Source organism: Canis aureus, chromosome 16 (assembly GCF_053574225.1).
Source record: "Canis aureus isolate CA01 chromosome 16, VMU_Caureus_v.1.0, whole genome shotgun sequence".
Lineage (NCBI taxonomy): Eukaryota > Metazoa > Chordata > Mammalia > Carnivora > Canidae > Canis > Canis aureus.
The window spans coordinates 58,551,028-58,571,595 of NC_135626.1; the positions used below are offsets into that span (position 1 = coordinate 58,551,028).

The following is a 20,568-nucleotide window of genomic DNA, read 5'->3' on the forward strand; positions in this document are numbered from 1 at the left end:
AGTCACGCGCGCAGGGAGAGCGCGAGGCGGCCTCTCCCTCCCCCCTTCCTCCTCCGGCCCGGCCCAGACCGGTTCCAACCTGCTGGGGCCGGTCCCAACTGCCTCCCAACTGCCACCAACCCCTGGCCGGGCCGTGGGGCGGGAAAGCCGGGCCCGGCCGCTGAGTGGGGAAGGTGGGAGCGCGAGCGTGCGGAGAGCGCACATCTCCGGCCAGGCCTGTGAGGCCTAACTGTTCCTCAGACCGTGAAAACCACAGTATCAGGCCCTGGCGGGGCGATAAGCGGCCCCGGCGTACAGCCGGGATGAGTGCCTCGGGGGCCTGCCCTCGAGCCGCTGCGAGTGACGAGCGGCGCGAGGTCCTGTCAGGCGCCCCGCGCTCCGCGCCCGGGAGCCCTTTTGTGTCCCCGAAGCCCCGTATGTCGGTGGAGGCCCCCTCTAGCTGGGAACTTGCTGGGACAGCGGACCCGGCCTGAGTCGGGGACCCCGAGGGCGATGGGGTCCGCGGGGGTCCCGTAGACGGAAACGCCCTCCCCGGGACTCCGCGCGCGTCGGAGTGCGGGTCCCCGGCGCCGCCGCCTCGTGTTCTCTGGAGGCGCGTTAAGGGACCACCTAGCGCTGGGGCCCTGCGGGGGGGCGGCAGGCTGCAGAGGCTTGCCCTCCTCCTCAGCAGTGTGGGTCCCCGTCCCGCCCCCGCCCCCCACGCTCTTGGAGCGCCTCCCGTGCGCTTGGGGCTCCCAGGTGCTGTGCGTGTTTAGAAGGAACCCCAGGTGGACCTGAGGCTTGCCACCCGGTGCTGCCGCCCGGTGAGCCGAGAGCAGGAAGCCTCCTCTGGTGGAGTAGAAAGGAACTAAAACTAGACAGGAGGAGCTCCCGGTTGTCACTCACCGAAGTAAGCCCCGTTGGGAAGCTGTTCTGGGATTGGGGGACACGGCTTTTAGGAAGCGCATTGGTTTCTTTGTGAGAGCCCCTGCCATTGGTTGAAGGAAGTTGAAGCTTTTTTTCCTGGGCTACAGCCTGACTCGTGTTAACTATTCCTCTTCTATTGTGGCCACTGCTTTGCGGGTCCTTTTCTCACTGAAGGTCTTTCTGCCATCCTTCCCTCGGTTGTGGTGAAATGATCTCACCTCAGGAGGATACTGTGAGGAGTCCCGTCAGTTGCACGATGTGGTGAAGCAGCAGTATGGTTTTGATGGGAAAGTCTGCCAACTGCCCGTAATTGGGACTTCTTTATAATCTCTGGTTGCTCAGATCATATTTTTCACAGTGAGATACGTAGAACACTTTGGCTCATGTGTCAGCAACCTCTGTATGTCGTGCTGTCATCGAGTAGACTGTGGAATCTGTATGAGAAGGGTTTTCTTGCCATCTCGAACTGACAGATGAAGCAAGTCGACATCCATGTAAATGTTAACATCTGAGTTTTTGTGCTGTTGATGCTCATTTGTTCAAAATCTGTCTTTCCATTGCTTGTGGGGTAAGTGCAGAGTAATCAGTCTTGGCTCTGGAGGTGGCTTAGTAATCAACAGAAGTAGATGGAATGAATGCCCAAGCTTGATTGGGTGATTGGAGGTTGTAGGTGTTCCCATCTTTTTATTTCCTGTTAAGTGTTCATTTGCGTATATGTTTATGTTTTTATCCAAAAATCAGAGATAGGCATCCGTTATCTCCTTGGTAGATTTATGGGCATTCAGAAGCTGTGATGTTTTTGGAAAACTTTATTCCCTTGTCATCCCTGCTCTTAGGAACAGGGAGTTTGAAGATACAGATGATGGCACCTGTATACTTAATGGCACTTTTTTTTTTTTTTTTTTTTTAAGGTGAACCCATTTGTTACCCTTGGGGGTTAGACCACAGGAATATTTTTATTTTGATTTTAATATTTACTTTAAAATTTTGAGCTGGCTAGCATTTTTAAAAATTCTCCCTTCTGAATTTCCAGAATTTGTACCCGTCTGAATATGGCTTTATATTTTGCATTGATCCCATTGTGAAATACAGATATAGACCCCCCTTTTTTTTAATGTCTGTATTTTTTTACCTGTTAATATTATTTTTTTTACCTTTTAAGACTTGTACATAAATCACACTTTGTGTATTTTTGGGGCCTGATATTATTTGAGATTATGAGATATGCAGTAATCTTTGCCATAATCCAAAAATCTGTTAAAATTGAGTGCCACTCGGGGCACCTGGCTGGCTCAGTCAGAAGAACATCTGACTCTTGATCTTGAGGTTATGAGTTTGAGCCCCACGTATGCTGTAGAGATTACTTAAACAGGAATTTTTAAAATTGGGTGGCACTCATCATAATGGCAGACAATCCACCAAAAACAAATAATTGCCTTTCCATAAGCTTGCCTTCTTGCCCCACAAATAAAGTCCTAGAGTTTGAGCTCTTTTTTTTTCTTAAACCAAGAGGATTATTCATAACATAGCTTGAAGGATAATTTTTTTTCTAAACTCATGAATAATCTTGCTTTAAGAAAAACTTTGAAATAATCCTTTCAGCAAATTGGTGTAGTAGACACTTGTGCTAGACCTGAGGAATCCCAACTGTTTAGGAAATGGCTATATTCAAATTTCCTCTGTTGTTCAGCTCCAAGTATTTGATTAGCATGTAGTAAAATGATAATATGCATGTATCAGTCCTCCTTCAGTACAAGAACCACCTGACATCTTGCTAGGTAATTTGTCCTTTTATTTGACAAAGATGGAAATTAATCCACTTGTAAGTCCATCCACTTATAAGTCCATCTTATATATCGTATTAGAAGAGTTTTAGAAAAACAGACTTAACAGGAAATTTTGGAGTAATCACATTCAAAAATGTATGTACGAATTTAGCCGATTGGACTTTTTACTATATAACAATTATTTTGTTAAAAATATATGGTTGAAAGGTCACCAAAAAAATCTAGTTTCTGCCTCATTATTTTGATCCTATAAGAGGATGTAAGCCTTAAAGACGTCAGATCATTTTTGGATTCCTTCGCCTGCAGTTGATTCTCAGACTTCTTAATGCTCTTGAGGTAAAGGAAAATGAATTCCAGTTTAGTGAAGGTTTTTTGGAGTTTTCTGGCCACTGGGTGATTTCTTATGGGTAGACAGAGAATAAATGTTTTATAGCGTCATCTAGCCAAGTGTCATTTTTTAAAATTTAGGTCTGTTCCCTGGGCTTCTCTAAACAGGGATATTGTAGCAATTCTTCCATAGGCAACTATTTGGAGGCAAGTTTGTTAATTTGTACATTGTATAAATGTCATGAACTTTACTTGATTGCATCTGACTGTGTTTTGGAAAATTCAGGAAATGAAACTGTATTTAAGTCATTATTGCAAATTGCAATAAAATTGTAAATACGTTACCAGAGTACAACTTGTTGCACAACAGAAGTCACTGGAAGTGTTGCTAAGCAACCTCAACAAGCATGAGTTAAATTACCAATAAATATTTCTAGATCTTGTTTACTTGTTTATCAAGTAGAACTAATTTCTTACAGCACAAAAATTAAGAGCTCGTGGTCTTCAGTCAAGCCCACAAAATCCCCATTAATAATTAAGTGCCCATGCTAAAGGTAGAGTCAAGCATAGCACCTAGTTGATATTTGCTATGAAAGTAATGATTAAAGTGAAGATTTGCTTAATGGTTAAGTTTTTTTGTTTTAATCCAGCTATGTTAGATACTAAAGAAGGCTTCCCCACAATCCATTTGCATCTGCTTTGACTGGTGGTTTCTATCAACCTACAAAGACTGACTTATTGGTGAGGGCAGCTGGACAACTCTGAGAGCAACTTAGAGAAATCCATCTTGGGCACACTCTATAAAGGAGCTCCTTCTCTGGAAATAGCACCCCAGATAAGTGCACAAAAGCAAGACACCCTCGTGGACCTACTTCCTCCCGCTTTCAACACCCTGATGCCTGAAGGTGAGGTCTCCTTCCTGTGTGTCTTAGAAGCCATGAGCTCACTTAGGTAATGAGAGCCCTGCAGCAGCCTGAGCACTACACATCTGCAGGCTTTCCTGCCAGACCTTTGCTTAAAGGTTATTTTTCTTGTTAGGAGAGGGTCTAGGTCACAAGAATGATAAAAGTTACATTACTTTAAATACTGGACTGGTGTAGGGATTGTTTTCCCAAATGGGGCAATATTTACTTAATGATTAAGTTTTTCATTTTGTTGTTGTTGTTGTTTTTTTTTTAATCCAGCTATGCTTGATACTAAAGGAGGTTTTCCCACATTTGCATCTTCTATATTTTGAAATTGCAACTATGGAAAGTTATGGCTAATCCTAGTAGATTGTCTTCCCTTCTTTTAACATCTTGGATGAATTTGGGGCACACTAATGTGTTAAGTGAAGATGGATATTGAATGTAAGTTTCTCTGCCATTCTTAGCCAATATAAAAAAATTACATTAGTGTAATTGCTAAAATGTCAAGAATTTGGATTCAGTATCCTTCTGGACAATGTAGCTTGCTTGTTTTCTTACCATATAGATACTGTGTAGATTCACCCCAGCCAGCCATCTTAAAATACCTGCATGGGCCACAGAGATATCTGCGGAGAAAGTATGGGTAAAATCAGTGCATATGATAATAGGTATGGGGTTTCTTTTTGGGGTGATGGAAATGTTCTGGAATTAGATAGTGGTGATAATTCTACAACATGGTGAATATACTAAGAACCACTGAGACGTACACTTTAAAATGGTGAAATTTTTATGTTGTGTAAATTACATCTTGATTATTTTTTTAAAAGCATTAAAAAAATCAGTGTATAACAGTCTATCAGACTCATGTGGCCTTTCAGGGATTGGCAGCATCATTTGGTTATGGCAAAGCCTACAGTTTGTGAAAAGCTCATTGGTGCCGCTTTTCTAGCCTTCTCAATGGCTTGGTCCCTGTGTATCCATTCTAGGTGAATTCCCCCATGTTCTAGGTCTGTGGAGATGCTTTTGAGATAAGAACTGAATACTCAGCAAGTTTGAGATTCCCTAGTTGTTGGTAGTTGTACTTCAAATAGTCTCTGAATTGACAGCCATTATAAGGAACAAGCACATTTTTTTCCCAGTGCCTTTGTAAAATTGAATTGAGCTTCCTAGGGTGGGTGGGGGATAGAGGGTTGCTGTTCTGCTGAAATGTAATGAATCCCATTCTCAGTTATTTTATGGTGGTTTTAATGTTCACATTGGCATTTCTTTAAGGACAGGCCATGTGTTTTAGGCATTTTAAATTATATCAATGGCTATAATATTTTAGTACAAGTAATCACAAATTTATTTCTCTATACAATCCCTCAACTTTCACCCCTTTTTTCTTTGCCAGTGTGTAGAATTTGACAGCAGTATCAAGAGCTGATGAGGAAGAGAAGATGGAAAGGAGTCTAGCGACTTAAAAATCTCATAGCGTTCTCTGTGAGGTGACCTTTTTCCTGTTGGGGGCTCAACTTATTTAGGAGATAAAGAAGATATTCAGGCCTGTGATAGTGTCATTATGTCATATCTGAGCTTATTGAAATGTTTCATCCCTTATATAACAGTTTGCTTTTTGTGTTAAGTCGACTCATTTGTTTCCTACTAGTATTTGAAACACATGTGGCCACAGTAAGTCTTGACAAATTGACTTCTTATGAGGAGGGGAACGGCCCATGTACCCACTTTCCTGTGAAATTTTAGCCTTGTCACAAAACTACCCCCATTGAGGAGAGGTAGTTATGTTTAGGAAAGAAGAGGTTGGGAAAAACCTTTGGCCTGGTGTTTTGAGACTTAACAGTTTAAATATAGTTTTTATATGTAAGTTTTTGTTAATTCTGGTAAGAACATTATATTTTTGACATTTACTGCTTAGAGGTGCCAAGTATTTGGTAGCCCACCACATTAGGATTTGTGTAAATCAATCTATCCATACATAACATAAATTAGAAGCCCATACTTGTATTTTTTATTTTAAAAAACTCCAAAACTTAAATTTTATAATTGAACTAAGAGTATTTCATAATGAATATTAAATTTTCAGTAAAGCATGTTAAAGTTAACATTTCTGTTTTTTGTTTTTAGTAACTCATTTTGTGGTTAATTATGGCCTGTTAAAAACTCCCTGACATATCTTGAACAGCTTTTAGAGAGTCACTTATGCTTATTTGCTATTCCTCTTGTTTTTCTTTTTAGCTCAATTAAGAAAAGCATAGTTAACAGTCAGCATGATGTTTAAGAGTACTGACTCCAGGGCCAGACTGATTGAGTTTGAAGCCCAGCTCTGCCACTTACTAGCTGTGGGACCTTAGGCAAGTGACTTTACTCTTTGTATGTCAGTTTCCTCAGGATACCCATGGTACCTGCCCTGTGGAGTTGTTATGAGGTCTAAATGAGTTAGTATCTGTAAAGTGCTTAAAATAGTGCATGGTATTTAGTACAGTGTAAGTACCACTCTTACCAATATCTGAATAAGGCCCACTTACTGCTTTCAGTTTCATTGCTTCCCTCCTTCAACAGCTTTAACCAGATGCCTTCCTTAGGTACGTCTGTCCTAAAGCAGATTCTTCAGTTCCAAGGCACATGTGGGTCAGTGTTGTCTGCAGAGAGCATATTCCTCTCCTCCGTATCCATTCAAATTTTACTTCAGTTGCCATTCTTCTAGTAGTCTCTGTCAAACTACCTGTATCTTACGTGATGGATTTGTGTTCTAAACGGAACAGATCTGCTTTTATGGGGCCAAAGACTCTGTTTTACAGAAAACCATGTACAAAGTAACACATCAGTTCAAACTTACATACTAAAACATTCCTCAAATTGTTTTTTTTTTTTCAAGCCAGCTGTTTATAGGAAAACTGAATCAAGTCAAGGTGTTACCTAATTTAGGGAAGAATGAACCAGGGTTTTCAGTGCTTGTCACATATATTCTCCACAATTGTGATGTGAGTGAACCTTCCGTGAATTTTTTTCTCCTGTTTAACTAGTTCCAGAATTCTTAGGGCAAGGGTGTGATCCTGGAAAAAAGGAAGCAGGGGGACATGTAGGACTAGCTGCCAATATTGTATCATTGGCTCTTGTTAATTCTCCTGGCTGGGATGGAGTCAGACCTTGCCCAGTAAAGAGTGGGCTCCAATCATTTACCCATCAGGGCTCCTCGACCTGAAAGCATTTGCTCTCATAAGTGCTTGTAGGACTTAGACACTGTGAGTTCCTATGTATATTTCTGTGTGTTAGAACAGTTTTATTGAATCCAGGAGGTTCATACTGGCTGTAAAATCCTACTGTATGTGCTCTGGCTAAAAATCAGTTATAGAATCAAAGTCTGCCTAAAATGTTCAGACACACTCAAATGCATTAGACACTTTATTTAATGCATAGTACTGAATACTGAATAATACTATGAATAATACTATCTGAGCTTGCTTTTTTGCCAGAGAGAATGTCATAGTCAGGATCAATTGAAATTTGAGAACCAAATCTCTATAGCTCTATGGTGCTTTTTCAGAATTGTTCAAATATTTGCTAACAAATTTTAGCTTTATTTGGTCTTGTTTTTTGTTTATTTATTTATTTATTTATCTACCTATCTATCTATTTATTTATTGTTGTTGTTTTTAGAAGACATTTTCTGTAAATAAAAATTTTAAGAGGGAGTAGATTGCCTTAGTAGCTCAGTCAGTTGAGTGTCGGACTCTTGGTTTCAGCTCAGGTTGTGATCTCAGGATCATGAGATCAAGCCCAGCATTGAGTCTGCTTTTTCTAGTTTGCATGAGTCTCTCTCTCCCTCCCCCTCTACTCCTCTCCCTCCTCTCTTTTTCTCAAATAAATAAAATCTTAAAAGCCATTTTCTAGTAACTCTCACTAATGTGGTTACTGTTACACAGTTGTATGGTTTCTGGGTTATGTTTGGTATCAAAATAGAATGTGTATTTATATCCTTATATAAAATCTAGAACTAATAATTTGTATTAGCTCTTCAAAAATTAGGGAAGATTTTCAGCAAATTGTAAGAAGTATATATATATATTTAAAGTATATATATATATATATATATTTTTTTTTTTTTAAGAGTTTATTCATGAGAGAGAGGCAGAGACACAGATAGAGGGAGAAGCAGGCTTCACCCAGGGAGCCTGATGTGGGACTCGATCCCAGGACTCCAGGATCATGCCCTGGGCAAAAGGCTGGCGCTAAACTGCTGAGCTACATAGGGATCCCCTTAAAAATGATTTTGAAAAGCCATAATCTATGATTTCTGTGGCTCAGTTTTTTTCTAGGAGTTATATAAGGGTAGGTTAAATATATGTATATATATATTTTAAGATTTATTTATTTATTCGTGAGAGACATAGAGAGAGGCAGAGAGAGAAGCAGGCTCCATGCAGGGAGCCCGATGTGGGACTCGATCCTGGGACTCCAGGATCAGTGCCAGCTGAAGGCAGGCACTCAACTGCTGAGCTGCCCAGGCATCCCATGTATGGGTAGGTTACTTTATTTTATTTTTTTTAAGATTTTATTTATTTATTCATGAGAGACACAGAGACAGGCAGGGACAGGCAGAGGGAGGAAAAGCAGGCCCCGCGCAGGGACTCTGGGATCATGTCCTGAGCTGAAGTCAGGCACTCAACTGCTGAGCCACTCAGGTGTCCCAGCATGACTCTTGATCTTGGAGTCCTGAGATCAAGCCCCACATTAGGAATAGAGCTTATTTTATTTTTTTTTTAAGATTTTATTTATTTATTCATAGAGACAGAGAGAGAGAGAGAGAGAGAGAGAGAGAGGCAGAGACACAGGCAGAGGGAGAAGCAGGCTCCATGCAGAGAGCCTGACGTGGGACTCGATCCAGGGTCTCCAGGATCATGCCCTGGGCTGCAGGCGGTGCTAAACCACTGTGCCACCAGGGCTGCCCTAGAGCTTACTTTAAAAAAAAAAAAAAAAAAAAATGGAAGAACAAGACTTTTTTTTTTTTTTTTTTTTTAATTTTAATTTTGTATTCTGTTTCCATGGTAAAGCTTATACATTGCTTGAAAAAGATGAAATTCAGTTTTTATGAGACTAGCTGTAATAAAGATGAATATTTGTGACTTATTAGAGATGGAGACATATCACATTTTCCTTGTGCAGCTTGTGAACAGTAATTTGACTGGCCAGGAGAAGCAGCAGACTCCCTAGAAGCAGGTGCTTCCTTGCGGCCTTCCAGGGTCATGATCTCTGTGTTGGGGGGTGAGAGGGTATCTGAGTTTCTTCAGTTGGCTCAGTCTCTTGCCTATTGTCCCCTTTTGTTGGGCTCACATGTTGCTGTTCACTTTGTGTATTGGGATTCATCACATCTTTAACAAATCTGGTGTTTCAGCACCATCTCTTCTCTTGTTTTTCCAGAGGCCGTCACTGTATTGCTTATTTGCCTGTTTACTCTAACCATTCTGCATATGTGTCCAAATGAGGTTTTACAAATCATAAACTGGATGACATTCTAATAGTTATGAACTTTAAAAAAATATTTACCACAGTTCACTTAACTTTAAAGGAACTCTTTTGGCTTATTAACATCTTTAATTTTGCATCAGTATAGATTCCCTGTCAAATTGTCATTAATATTGTGGATTTCTTTCCCAATAAAAATTTTTTAACTCTAAAAGTAATCACAATTTAATAAAGAGAAGTCTAGATAACCTCTAAAATCAATCAGATTAAAAAAATAATAAAATCAAACATATTGGATGTATTTTCTCTTACAGTTTTTTCCCCCTCCCCATTTATAGTCTGGTGACATGCATCCAAGATTTTTCTTGATAAATCCTTAGTTTGTACTCAGTTTTTGCCAAATAGTCATCATAATACACCTTAGTTTTTGGAAGAAACAGAAAAAGGAATTTAATACATTTCTAGCAATCTGTATACATTCCCAGGAATGATAGAGCAAGCCTGGTTGTTTTTCTAGTCTGTGTGTGAGTCTGATCTCAAAATTAGTGTTCAGGGTGAGGAACAAGGCTGGGCAGACATTATGGGGAAGATAGCTAGAGAAGTTACTGGATTATTAATTGCCAGGAGAAGCATGTAAATCAGAGATTGGAATTGTTTCTCTGTTTCGCTGGATTAGTTTTCAATTAGCAATAATCTCACCTCGGATAAACCTCATTGGCTACGATACTGCCACTGCGCAAAGCTGTTTTGCTGGATTAGTATATAGCTGCTATGGACCGGATTTGTACCACTTGTGACGCTTTATGCCTTTGCTTTTTCTTGTACAGACCTATTTTGAATACCTGCTGTGAGCCTGTTCTTGCAGAGGTACAGAAATGTGTAGAGATGGCTACATACAAAGCAGGTGAAATCAACTGCAGTCGGGACTCTCTGGGCTGTATTTATACCTTGTAGTGGAAACATGGAAGGAGGGTGATTAACACCAGTGGGCTGGGTTGGGGAATCCTCATGCAGAGAAGCCAAAAGGGTAAAAAAAAAAAAAAAAAAAAAGGCCAAAGGGTGATCTAGACACCAGGAGCAATATGATCAAAAGTGTAGAGATGTGAGGGGAGGATTATGGTATGTTGTGGAATACCAGCTTTTCAGAGCAAAATGCAGCCTGCCTGCCTTTGTATGGCCTGTAAGCTAAGAATGGCTTTTACCTTTCTTTTTTTTTTGCTTTTACATTTTTATTAGTTGAAAAAGAATCAGTAATATTTGATGACACATGAAAATTATATGAAATTCACATTTCAGCATCTATAAATAAAACTTTAATGGACCCCTTTCCCCGTTGGTTTACATATTTTCTGTAGCTGTTTTTGCACTGTAACTGTAGGATTCTGTCGTTGTGACAGAGACCATATGTGGCATTCTCCTCACTTGGCATTGCTGTTCAATGTACTACAAATGGCAAGGACACCGTACAACTTGATGGTGTTTCCAGTGCTGTGTGTGTCAGCACATCATGTTTTATTTATTCTTTATTATCAGTGCCTACTGATCATGTCAGAACAAGTGAGGAAGAGAAAAATGGACTTAGAATGTCATGTTTTTAGGGCACAGTAGAGTGTGCATTCTTTTGTTATCAAATTAGTTGGCAAAGCTATCCTTAGTAAGAGCTGTGCTGAGAGGACCCATCGACATTACCAGACTAGTTGCCACGATAGTCCCAACACATAGGAAGGGAAGTCTTAAAGGGACTGTTTCATCACACACAGCAGAATTTCTTCACAAAAAGGAAAACGAGGCTACTACTGGAGTAGGTTTCCCAAGTGGCTCATCAATTAGCTGAACAAGGAAAGCTTTTTACTGATACAATGCTGAAGAAATGTGTCGAGAGCAAACAAACGTGTTTAAAAGTGTTAGCCTTTTGGCAAGAACAACTTCTCAAAATGTAGAAGTCCTTGGGACGAATAGCAGTAGTCAAAACACTAGGCAGATGAATTCATGTGGTTTTCCTTGGCTCTTGATGAGTCAACAGATGCCACTGTTACTGTTGGTTTCTTCACAGAATCAATCCCTCGTTTGAAGTGACTGAAGAATTAGCATTAACGAATAGTCTACTTAAAATAATGACAGCTGAGAATGTTTTCAAAAACGTTTAAGAAAAGATCAGTACAAAAAAAAAAAAAAAAAGAAAAGATCAGTACAACCTGAAGTGTGATCTGCTAATATCTGTTACAGGTGATGGTGGTAAGAATATACATGGAGCAGAAAAAATTTAACTGGACAAATTTATAAAGCTTGTGAAAATGTAAGGTGTTTAAAGCCTGTGGTTATTCATTATATCCTTCCTCAGCAGGTACTTTGCAGAAAAATATTTGAATCTATCATGTTACTGAACTGTTAGAATCAGCACTGAACTTCACTCCCTCTTGTGGACTTCACGATGATAATTCCAAGAATTTTTGTTAGAGAAGCTGAATATTCTAGCATGCCCTAGTACATAATAATTTGACAACTTACCAGTGATAAAGTTTTCTTGTAATTTTCTGAGTTTAGGACTGATGTTGAAATTTTTCTGAACGAGAAGAATCGTCATTCTCAACCACTATTACTGAATGCTGAATAGCTTTGGAAATTGGCCTTTGCTGCAGGCTTGATAAAGTTTCTTAATGACTTTAGCCTAAAATTACAAGGCAAACAGCTTCTTTGCAAACCTTAAATTGTAGTAAAGTCATTTTGACAACTGATGTTTGAATCATAAGTCATGTCAAGCTATCTTATGTACTTCGTTTTGTACTGTCAAAAGTTAAAGACAAAATCTCCATTCCTACACAAAGTTACTGTGGATATGATCTCTAAATACAAACTATGGTTCTAGCAGTGATACTGCTGTTTGATGTGAATGGAAAAGAAATTTCCTTATTTCAAAATCCATTTGTGGAACTAAGGAGTTTACACCAAACCTTTGATTGGAAGTGATTAAAAGGCAACTACCAAGACTCTAATAGAATTGTATAAATGTCTTCTAAGAGAAGAATGTGTTCAATTAAAATCATGCTTGTGGAATGATAACAGTATTTGGCGCAGTACCTATCTATGTGAAAAGATGTTTTCAGAGATGAAATATGTAAAATCTTATTACAGAATCTGCATATTAACAGGTGAACATTTGTAACCAATTTGATGAAAGGGACCTTTGCAAATGTGATCCCACCCCCTAAATCTGATCTAATCTATTAGTAGAACCTCTACAAAAAATGTAGCTAATTACCAGATTTTGAATTTCATCAATTGAAAAATGTGGAAGTTTGTTTTCTCTCTTGTTATATAAGTACATATTCTCAATTTGGCCTCTTGGCCCTGAAAGTCTAAAATACTTATTGACTGGTCCTTTACAGGAAGTCTGGTTGTTGTGGGAGGGAGCAGGTTAGTGACAACAGGGCAGGTAGAGTCAGAGTAGAGGCAGTGGGGGTCTAGATGTGGATTAGAACACCAGCTCTCTTTTCCCCATTGCCTCTAAACTTACATAGTTCTTCTGTCACCTCTGATACTTTTCTGTTTATTGAGTTTTGTTTAAATTCTCCTCACACTTCTCCCTGGAAGAGAGTGAAACACCCAAACTGATAGGTCTATTAAGTGAGACAACTTGGAATAGGATTTAAAGTTTAGCTGGAAATTGAACTGGTAGCAGTTTAGCACGTGATTTAACACCTCCTTTGGGGTGATGTAAATTACTGAATTTATTGTTAATCTCTTATATACTCTCACAATTAGTGGGGCAGCTAATTTAATTTAGATTTCCAGTAGCTTGCTTTTTGCTGTTACTTAGGATTTTAGAAAATATTTGGGCATCTGGGTGGTTAAGTGTCTGCCTTCGGCTCAAGTCACAAGCCTGGGGTCCTGGGATCAAGCCCCACAGCCTGCTTCTCCCTTTGCTGTTCCCCACTGTGCTCTCTCTTTCTCGAATAAATTCCTTAAAAAAATTGGAAAATAAAAATAATCCAGTAAATGTTGAAAGTATCATTTGATTTTTTAAAAAATGGTTGCATATATTTGATTCTAAGTTTTTAGAGAAAAGTATTAACAGTTGTGTAAGTGGCTTAGCAACATGATACATTATATCTGTGTAAAAATACCGAGAAAATTTACCAGAAGGCTAACATTATTAGTGATGGGATTAAGAGTAATTTTGCCCTTTTCTCCATTTTCCAAAATTTTTACAAGTGGGATTGTGACTTTTATAATAATCTTTTACATTTATAAATAAACCATTGCTAGGATAATTAATGTGATGTCCTGAAAAGGAGTGAAAGGTAGCTTTGATTTAAGCTTAGCAGTGGGCCAGACATGGAGGCACTGCTTAGTTAAAGGTGAAGCTCTGAGCAGTTGTGTGTCCCTCTAGGTTTTGTCATCCTTTTATAGGTTGAAGGCGTGGCTTTCTTTGACAGAGCTTTTATCTAGGGCTTGTGTGGTTTCTGGACTCATTCTGGCCATAGTAGCTCACTGAGGCCTCACAGTTTGAAACTTGTATGTTACTGGGTTTTACCCTTGAGTGCAGGTATTCCTGGGAGGAGGTGAGAGTGTGAAGAACTTAGCTGTGTGGCCCTTGTGCCCTCCCAGAGCTTTGAGGGGGGAGTGAGCAATTGGTGTGTCTTCCCTCCTTGGTTAGATCCCAAGACTTCTTGGGTTTCCTGAGAGTTTGGTTGAATTAAAGAGTGAGTTTCAACCTATTTAATTTCATAGATCTTGTACTTTCAAAGCCTTAAGATGAAGAGAGGGGATCCCTGGGTGGCTCAGCGGTTTAGCGCCTGCCTTTGGCCCAGAGCACGATCCTGGAGTCCCGGGATCGAGTCCCACATCAGGCTCCCTGCATGGGGCCTGCTTCTCCCTCTGCCTGTGTCTCTGCCTCTCTTTCTCTGTGCATCTGTCATGAATAAATAAATAAAATCTTAAAAAAAAAAAAAAAAGATGAAGAGATGGATTGGAGCTTAACAGTGACAGTTGTGTATTTCCACTGAAAATGTTTTATTTCAATTCATGAAAAAAGAAAAGTGATTTCTAAGTGGTTTTCTCCTTGCCTCCTGGGCACTGCATTGCCTTTTAGCATAGGGTCAAAATTGGAGAGGGAGAATGGAACATTCTGAACAAACATTTTGGTTCCAGGGAACAGATGGTACAGTTCCATTCATGACTTTAGCAAAAGGTTAGAAATTTCTCTCCTCTGATTGTAGTTGAAAGTGGGCTCTCTGTGTAAATTTGGTCACTCAGCCCCTTCTCTTATGAGGCTTTTCTGCAGGACACTCTGCCCTATCTCCTAAGTTACAGGTTTCCAATAGTGTAGTACTTTTCACAAGGGAATAGGGATTAGGCTTTCACCTCTCAATGCTCTGCCTGCTGGTGGCATCATCAAGCTGTTGGTATTGCTTTGTGGGTTTTGCCTTTTCTGTGACTTCATTTCTTATATTCATTCAGCAAACTGTACTTGATTTTTGCTTGCTGTCAAGGATTATATAATCTAGTAGAGAAAGTAGAGGAAAATGTACAGATTATTAACATGCATTGCAGGGTAGTAAAGGCTATAAAAATATCTAGAGAATGTGCTGGCAAAACTTAGATTACAACTTTTAGCTGGGGACAAGGCCAGAACGGGGAGGGTAGGTGGAAGTCAAGGAAGGCAACATGGAGGTGATGGCATTAGATTTATTACCATTGAATTCCGCCTTGAAAGATTTCTACAGGTAAGGAAGGGGACATAAAGAGATGGAAGTTAAAGATCTATTTGCAAGACACCAAGGACTCCGGTTTTAGTAGCTGGAATGGAAAGTAATCAAGGGAAATAAAGCTGGAAGAAATCTATTGGGCCAGATGTATAGGGCCTGGCTTCATGCCAGGCTGAAGAATTGTTTATCTGGAGCTACTGGGGGAAGCTAAAGACTTTTAAGAAAGTGAGAATTAAATTTGGGCTTAAGGAAGAATAATTGAGTGCTGTTAGGATAAGTTGGACAGGGGAAAGGCTGGAAGCAAAGAGACTGGTTTATTAAAAGATACCAAGTCCCTGGCCTACAACTTAAAATGAGATAATTTGTTGCCTTGTGTCTGTCTTTTGTGGCATTCCTGCCAGCCAGAGCCCTTCTGGAGCCCTGGTATTTGCGTGTGGCACTGGGGACATGGCTGCCCCAAGCCAGCAGGCCAAGAGGATAGACTATGCCCAAAGTCAGGGTGACCGTGTCTTAGAGCTCTTCTTCCTCTGGCTGCCTCCTGGTTTTTCACTGAGGCACTGATACCAAGCAGACAGGTACCACTCAGGGTTGGCAGATTTAGCAAACAAAAATGGTGCCAGTTAGATTGGGATTTCAAATAATTGGATACATTTTTATTATCGTTATGCCCCATGAAATATTGGTTTATCCGAAATTCCAATTTAACTAGGTGTCTGTCCCATGTTTAATCTGACAATCCTAACCACTCTTTCTCAGCTCCTGGCCCTGGATTCTGCTTCTTCCTCTCCCATATTCTACCTCTTACTTCCCTAGTTAATCTCCTAGTGAGTATGGAGTATGGATAGAGTATGCACTGCCCAGGAGGGATCAGCCTAGTAGTTGGGAGGATAGGTGTCCCAACTCAGTGCCAGGGTTTGGGACATGTGTGCAACATGAGGTACAGCTTTCTGTCTAACCAGACAGGAAGAAAGACTTGCTATTCTGGTGCCAAAAGGGACAGGAGAACATCAGGCCCTCGGCAGACTTCCAGGTTTCTCTCCAGTGTCTCAGAATGTACCTGGGACTCAGTCCCTGAAATTTGGCTCCTCCTGCACCTCACCTTATCCTCATTTCCCCTTTCTAATTCCTTTCCGCCCCACTCATATCCCGCAAAGGTACTTGGAGCTCTTGGACGCAGACACACTCTTTCAAAGCTCATACTTAGTCCTTTGCCTAAAAACATCCTTCCCACATTCTTCACTCACCAGCACCTCCCCGTTTCCCTTCCTCTGTCCCAGCCTGGGCCCCCTGCTCTGGGTTCCCAAGGAACTCTCAGCAAACCTCCCTTGTAACCTTTTCCACACTTGGTTGATTATGCCTATTATTTCTATGTTTCTCCCATGAAAATATGGACTTCCAAGGGCAAGGACCTGCTTCATTAGGGTCCTCAGTGCCTACTACACCACGCCTTCACCTAGAAGATGCTCAAATATGTGCTGAATGAACAGCAGATTCTGTTCGGAAGTTTATTGCCCCTTAAACCCTTACTTGTGTTCCTCAGGGAGCACCCAGCTCCAGCTTCCTCTGGCCTATTAAGTACACCTGGATACCTCTCTACACTTCAAGGTGGAGAGGCTTCTTCAGCACTTTTTTATTAGCGTTAAAGAAAACCTGTCTGGAAAGTCTTAGCCCTCAATCTACCTATCCCTATACCTTCCATATGCTCAGACTAATAAGGCCTCAAGTATCCTGGCATAAGCCGGATCTTCTCACCTTTGTCCCATGCCTTCTAGCTTCAGGTGCTGCTCCAAGCCGGGACAGTTACTTCAGGTCAGGTGGTAGTTCCCTCCCTGTCCCCTTCTGTACACAATCTTCTGTGACTTCTAGAACCATCCTCATTCCTGGTATCAAATATCCTCTGTCAAGCCATTTTTCCCTGCATTGTTAGGGCTTAAGGGAATGAGTAAAGAATGCTGCCTGCCTGTCCCCACTGTGCAGGGGCTCCCAAGTCTAGGATACCCTCCACCTGGATACATAGAGTGAGCAAAAACACAGATGGTGTGTTCTGTAAGGGGGTAAGTGGGTCTTGGGCCCTCCACTGGGTGGTGCATGGGAGAGTGCTGTGTTGGGGTGTCTTGGATATTAAATGCAGAGGAGAGGGACGAAGGTTGGGAGGAGGCCAAAAGCACAGTGCCCCCAAATCCCCAGGTTAGCCAGGACATAAACAGCCCCAGCTTTTGCAGGTATGCAGTTGCAGGTACGCAGAGACTGCTGGGGGCAGGCAAGGCTGGGAAGGAGAGTCTCTTCAGATGCTTCTGTAAAAGGAGCTCCTTTCTAAGAAAGGCACTAACCTGTGTAGTGCTAGGAAGTGTTTCTGAGAGGAGGTAAGCAGACAACGATATTCTGATTGAGTAGAGGAACACCTTGTGACTTGGGCTTTCAGTTCCAAAGCAGTAGCCTCCCTAGCCCTCAGCCTGGAGCCCCAACCCTGCTTCTGGGACAGGTGAGACCCCTAGGGATTGGCAGGCAAACCTGGGCAGCAGAGGACCCTACAGGGAGCTTGGGAGAGGCTCCTCATGCTCTTGTTTGCAGCCCTTTGTCTGCAATCAGTGGTTTGGTGTGGGAAACCACACGGGCTCAGAGAACTAAGCCACTGGTTAAGCCCTCCACCGGCTGCCACAGCAGACAGCTGACTGCTGTGGTCTGTGGTTCCTGCTCTTCAGGCTGGCTTGGGATCTGGGTACTAGGAAGGGTCTGGACGCTAAGGTCTATCCTTAGCTCTGGGCCTCTTCTGTCCTAATGGAACTGGCACCCCAGAGTAGGGCCCTCAGAAGACTTGGTGGCTAACTTCTTGTTGAGAAGCAAGGGGCTTAAGTCTCTGCTCCTGGCCCACCCTACGTGGGGGCTCTCCCTGCAGGTACCTGAAGGAATTCCGCACGGAGCAGTGCCCCCTCTTTGTACAACACAAATGCACTCAGCACCGGCCCTACACCTGCTTCCACTGGCACTTCGTGAACCAGCGACGTCGCCGGTCCATCCGCCGTCGGGACGGCACCTTCAACTACAGCCCTGACGTCTACTGCACCAAGTACGACGAGGCCACAGGCCTCTGCCCGGAGGGCGACGAGTGAGTGCCCTGCCCCTCAGTCTACCCTCAGAGGAGCCTCCTATCTTCTGGGTCAGATGCTCTCAGAATAGGCTGGGTAGATTCTAACAAGCTAGCTAAAAGCTACTTTCAGGGGCGACTGCTACAGCCTGGCCTGCTTTCCTGTGGCCTGGACTTGGGCTCAGACCCCACCATCCTCGAGAGTTGGGGCGGGGGGCTTCTTTACCCACTTTTGGGAAACTCTACACAGGATTTTCTTCTAAATAGAAAAGAAAAGGCAAACCTGGGGACATCATTGGGAGGAGCATTTGTTGACCCTGCTTGTTTGAACTGTGCAGAGGTGGTAATGGGAAACCCTGCTAGAGGCCTGTGGGTATAGCTCACTGAGCCATCCCTGCATGTGCACTTCTCCCAGACGTCCAAGACTTGTCATCCCCACCGCCCCAGCCTGATAAATAAAGCCCTGCGGCATGAGGGGGTACCCATGCTTTGAGCAGGCCCTTGCTCTGTGGACCTCTGCGGATCCAGGCAGCACTTGCTCTCTCAGAAGTGTGCCGCCTCTGGAGCTTCAAGTCAGCCCAGGGCCCTGGCCAGGTAGCCTTTGAGAGGCCTTGCTGAGCAGGCTGAAGTAGGAATCCTGGCCCCTGTTGGGCCCCCATCCAGCCACAGCATCCGACAGATGGTGGGAGGGTGATTTTGTTCCCACAGCAGGGCCCTTCGCTGCTGGCCTTAGCGCACTATCCACGCACTGTCCCAGTCCTGGAGAAAGCCTTCAATGGGGAGGGCAGGGCAGGGGCTGATTGCCCAGGCTACAGGAGCAAGGTGAGTGACCCCTCCCTCACCCCAATGTTTCAGGTGCCCATTCCTGCACAGGACCACAGGGGACACTGAGCGCAGGTACCACCTGCGCTACTACAAAACTGGAATCTGTATCCATGAGACAGACTCAAAAGGCAACTGCACCAAAAACGGCCTGCACTGCGCTTTTGCCCACGGGCCCCATGACCTCCGTTCCCCTGTCTACGACATCAGGTGGGCTGATGGCTGTGGGCCAGGTGGGGGCCTGGCTGCTGACACAGTGACTGCCATAGATGGGGTGCAGGGGCTGGTACTCTGCTTCTCACCTCATGCCCTGGCCCCACTTTCTGTCTATCCTCTCAGAGAGCTCCAGGCGATGGAGGCCTTGCAGAACGGCCAGACCACAGTAGAGGGCAGCATAGAGGGCCAGACGGCTGGGGCTGCGAGCCACGCCATGATAGAAAAAATCCTCAGTGAGGAGCCACGGTGGCAAGGTAAAGGTGGCCCCACAAATGGCTATGCTTCCTCCTGCTAGCTGTGTCCTTTCTCCACTCCTGCCCATAGCTACCCTAAGGATTTGGCTCAACACCACCTACTGCATTCTCTAGCCAGAGCCACCACTTCTTCATCCCAGCTTTCTTCCAACCACAGCCCTTTCGTCTGGGGGCACTTCTGGCGAGTTTCCCCAGACACATCTGCTCTGATCAGTCCAGGTGCTCCCCAACTTCCTCAGGGGGCTTTCCCACAAGCGTACTTAGGTATGTTTATATACACCTGTGCTTGACCCTCCTGAGTTGCCCTGTGTTACCCTGTGAGCCCAGTGAGGGACAGTGTTTTGATTATCTTGGGTCTCAGTCTTGGTGTTGGCACGTGAGGAGGTGGCCTGAGCTCCTGGACTCCTTCCTAAGTGGCTTCTTCTGCCCCACCTTCCTGACCCTTGCCTCTGACCCCTCTGTGTAGAGACCGCTTATGTGCTGGGGAACTATAAGACGGAGCCATGCAAGAAGCCCCCGAGGTTGTGCCGCCAGGGCTATGCCTGTCCCTACTACCACAACAGCAAGGACCGGCGGCGGAGCCCCCGGAAACACAAATACAGGTCCTTTGGCCCAGGCAGGCCAGTCATGGGAGGGAGGGGTGGCAAGGAATCATCATGGTGGGGGCTGCTTCTAGTGTGCTCGCAGGGGGGCAGGGAAGCCAGCCCTGGGGATTATAGGGTTGTAGGGCCCAGGTACAAAGGGAGGGGATGGTCAGGATAGCTGCATGACGGGGAGTCCTCTGGGATTCTCCCCTGGCATGAAATAAGGATCTTGGGTCAGATGATTTCTAAGGCCCCTCCAGTTCTGATCCTCAGGGGTGACTGCTGGGGCAAGCCATTGTATGGGAAGTATGGTTTGGCTGTCGTGGGGCTGCAAAGTGCTTGGTGTGAGGACCTGGTGGAAGGGGACAAAATGTGTCCTTGCTGATACAGCCACGCTGTTCCACAGAAGCAGAGTCTAGCTTCTGGCCCCAGTAAGGCTCTCGCTCTGCAGCTCATCTTTTCTCTTTGTGAGCCTGGCCCTGTGAAGCAGGGAGACCAAAGAGGGCCC

General features: G+C 43.3%; 1 protein-coding gene, 1 long non-coding RNA gene and 1 pseudogene across 13 annotated transcripts in view; 2 read left to right on the plus strand and 1 right to left on the minus strand.

Moving 5' to 3' along the window:
- Positions 1 to 20,568, plus strand: part of UNK (unk zinc finger) — a 32,968-nt gene that overhangs the window by 231 nt on the left and 12,169 nt on the right. For all 7 annotated transcript variants that reach the window (XM_077854255.1, XM_077854259.1, XM_077854253.1 and 4 more), the window contains exons 2-5: positions 17,996 to 18,205; positions 19,040 to 19,216; positions 19,346 to 19,476; positions 19,943 to 20,078. In XM_077854255.1, the coding sequence (XP_077710381.1) occupies positions 17,996 to 18,205; positions 19,040 to 19,216; positions 19,346 to 19,476; positions 19,943 to 20,078 (654 nt within the window). The remainder of the gene's footprint in view (positions 1 to 17,995; positions 18,206 to 19,039; positions 19,217 to 19,345; positions 19,477 to 19,942; positions 20,079 to 20,568) is intronic.
- On the plus strand, positions 41 to 13,396 carry LOC144287030 (uncharacterized). 6 transcript variants are annotated; one of them, XR_013354955.1, is made up of 8 exons: positions 41 to 889; positions 3,671 to 3,925; positions 4,205 to 4,369; positions 4,494 to 4,596; positions 5,322 to 5,415; positions 6,164 to 6,279; positions 6,808 to 6,909; positions 10,219 to 13,396. It is a non-coding gene; the product is annotated as an uncharacterized LOC144287030 (long non-coding RNA). The 6 variants fall into 6 exon arrangements; XR_013354957.1 differs by having other exon boundaries at positions 5,322 to 5,410; XR_013354954.1 differs by lacking the exon at positions 6,808 to 6,909 and having other exon boundaries at positions 47 to 889.
- On the minus strand, positions 10,019 to 10,135 carry LOC144287371 (U4 spliceosomal RNA; annotated as a pseudogene).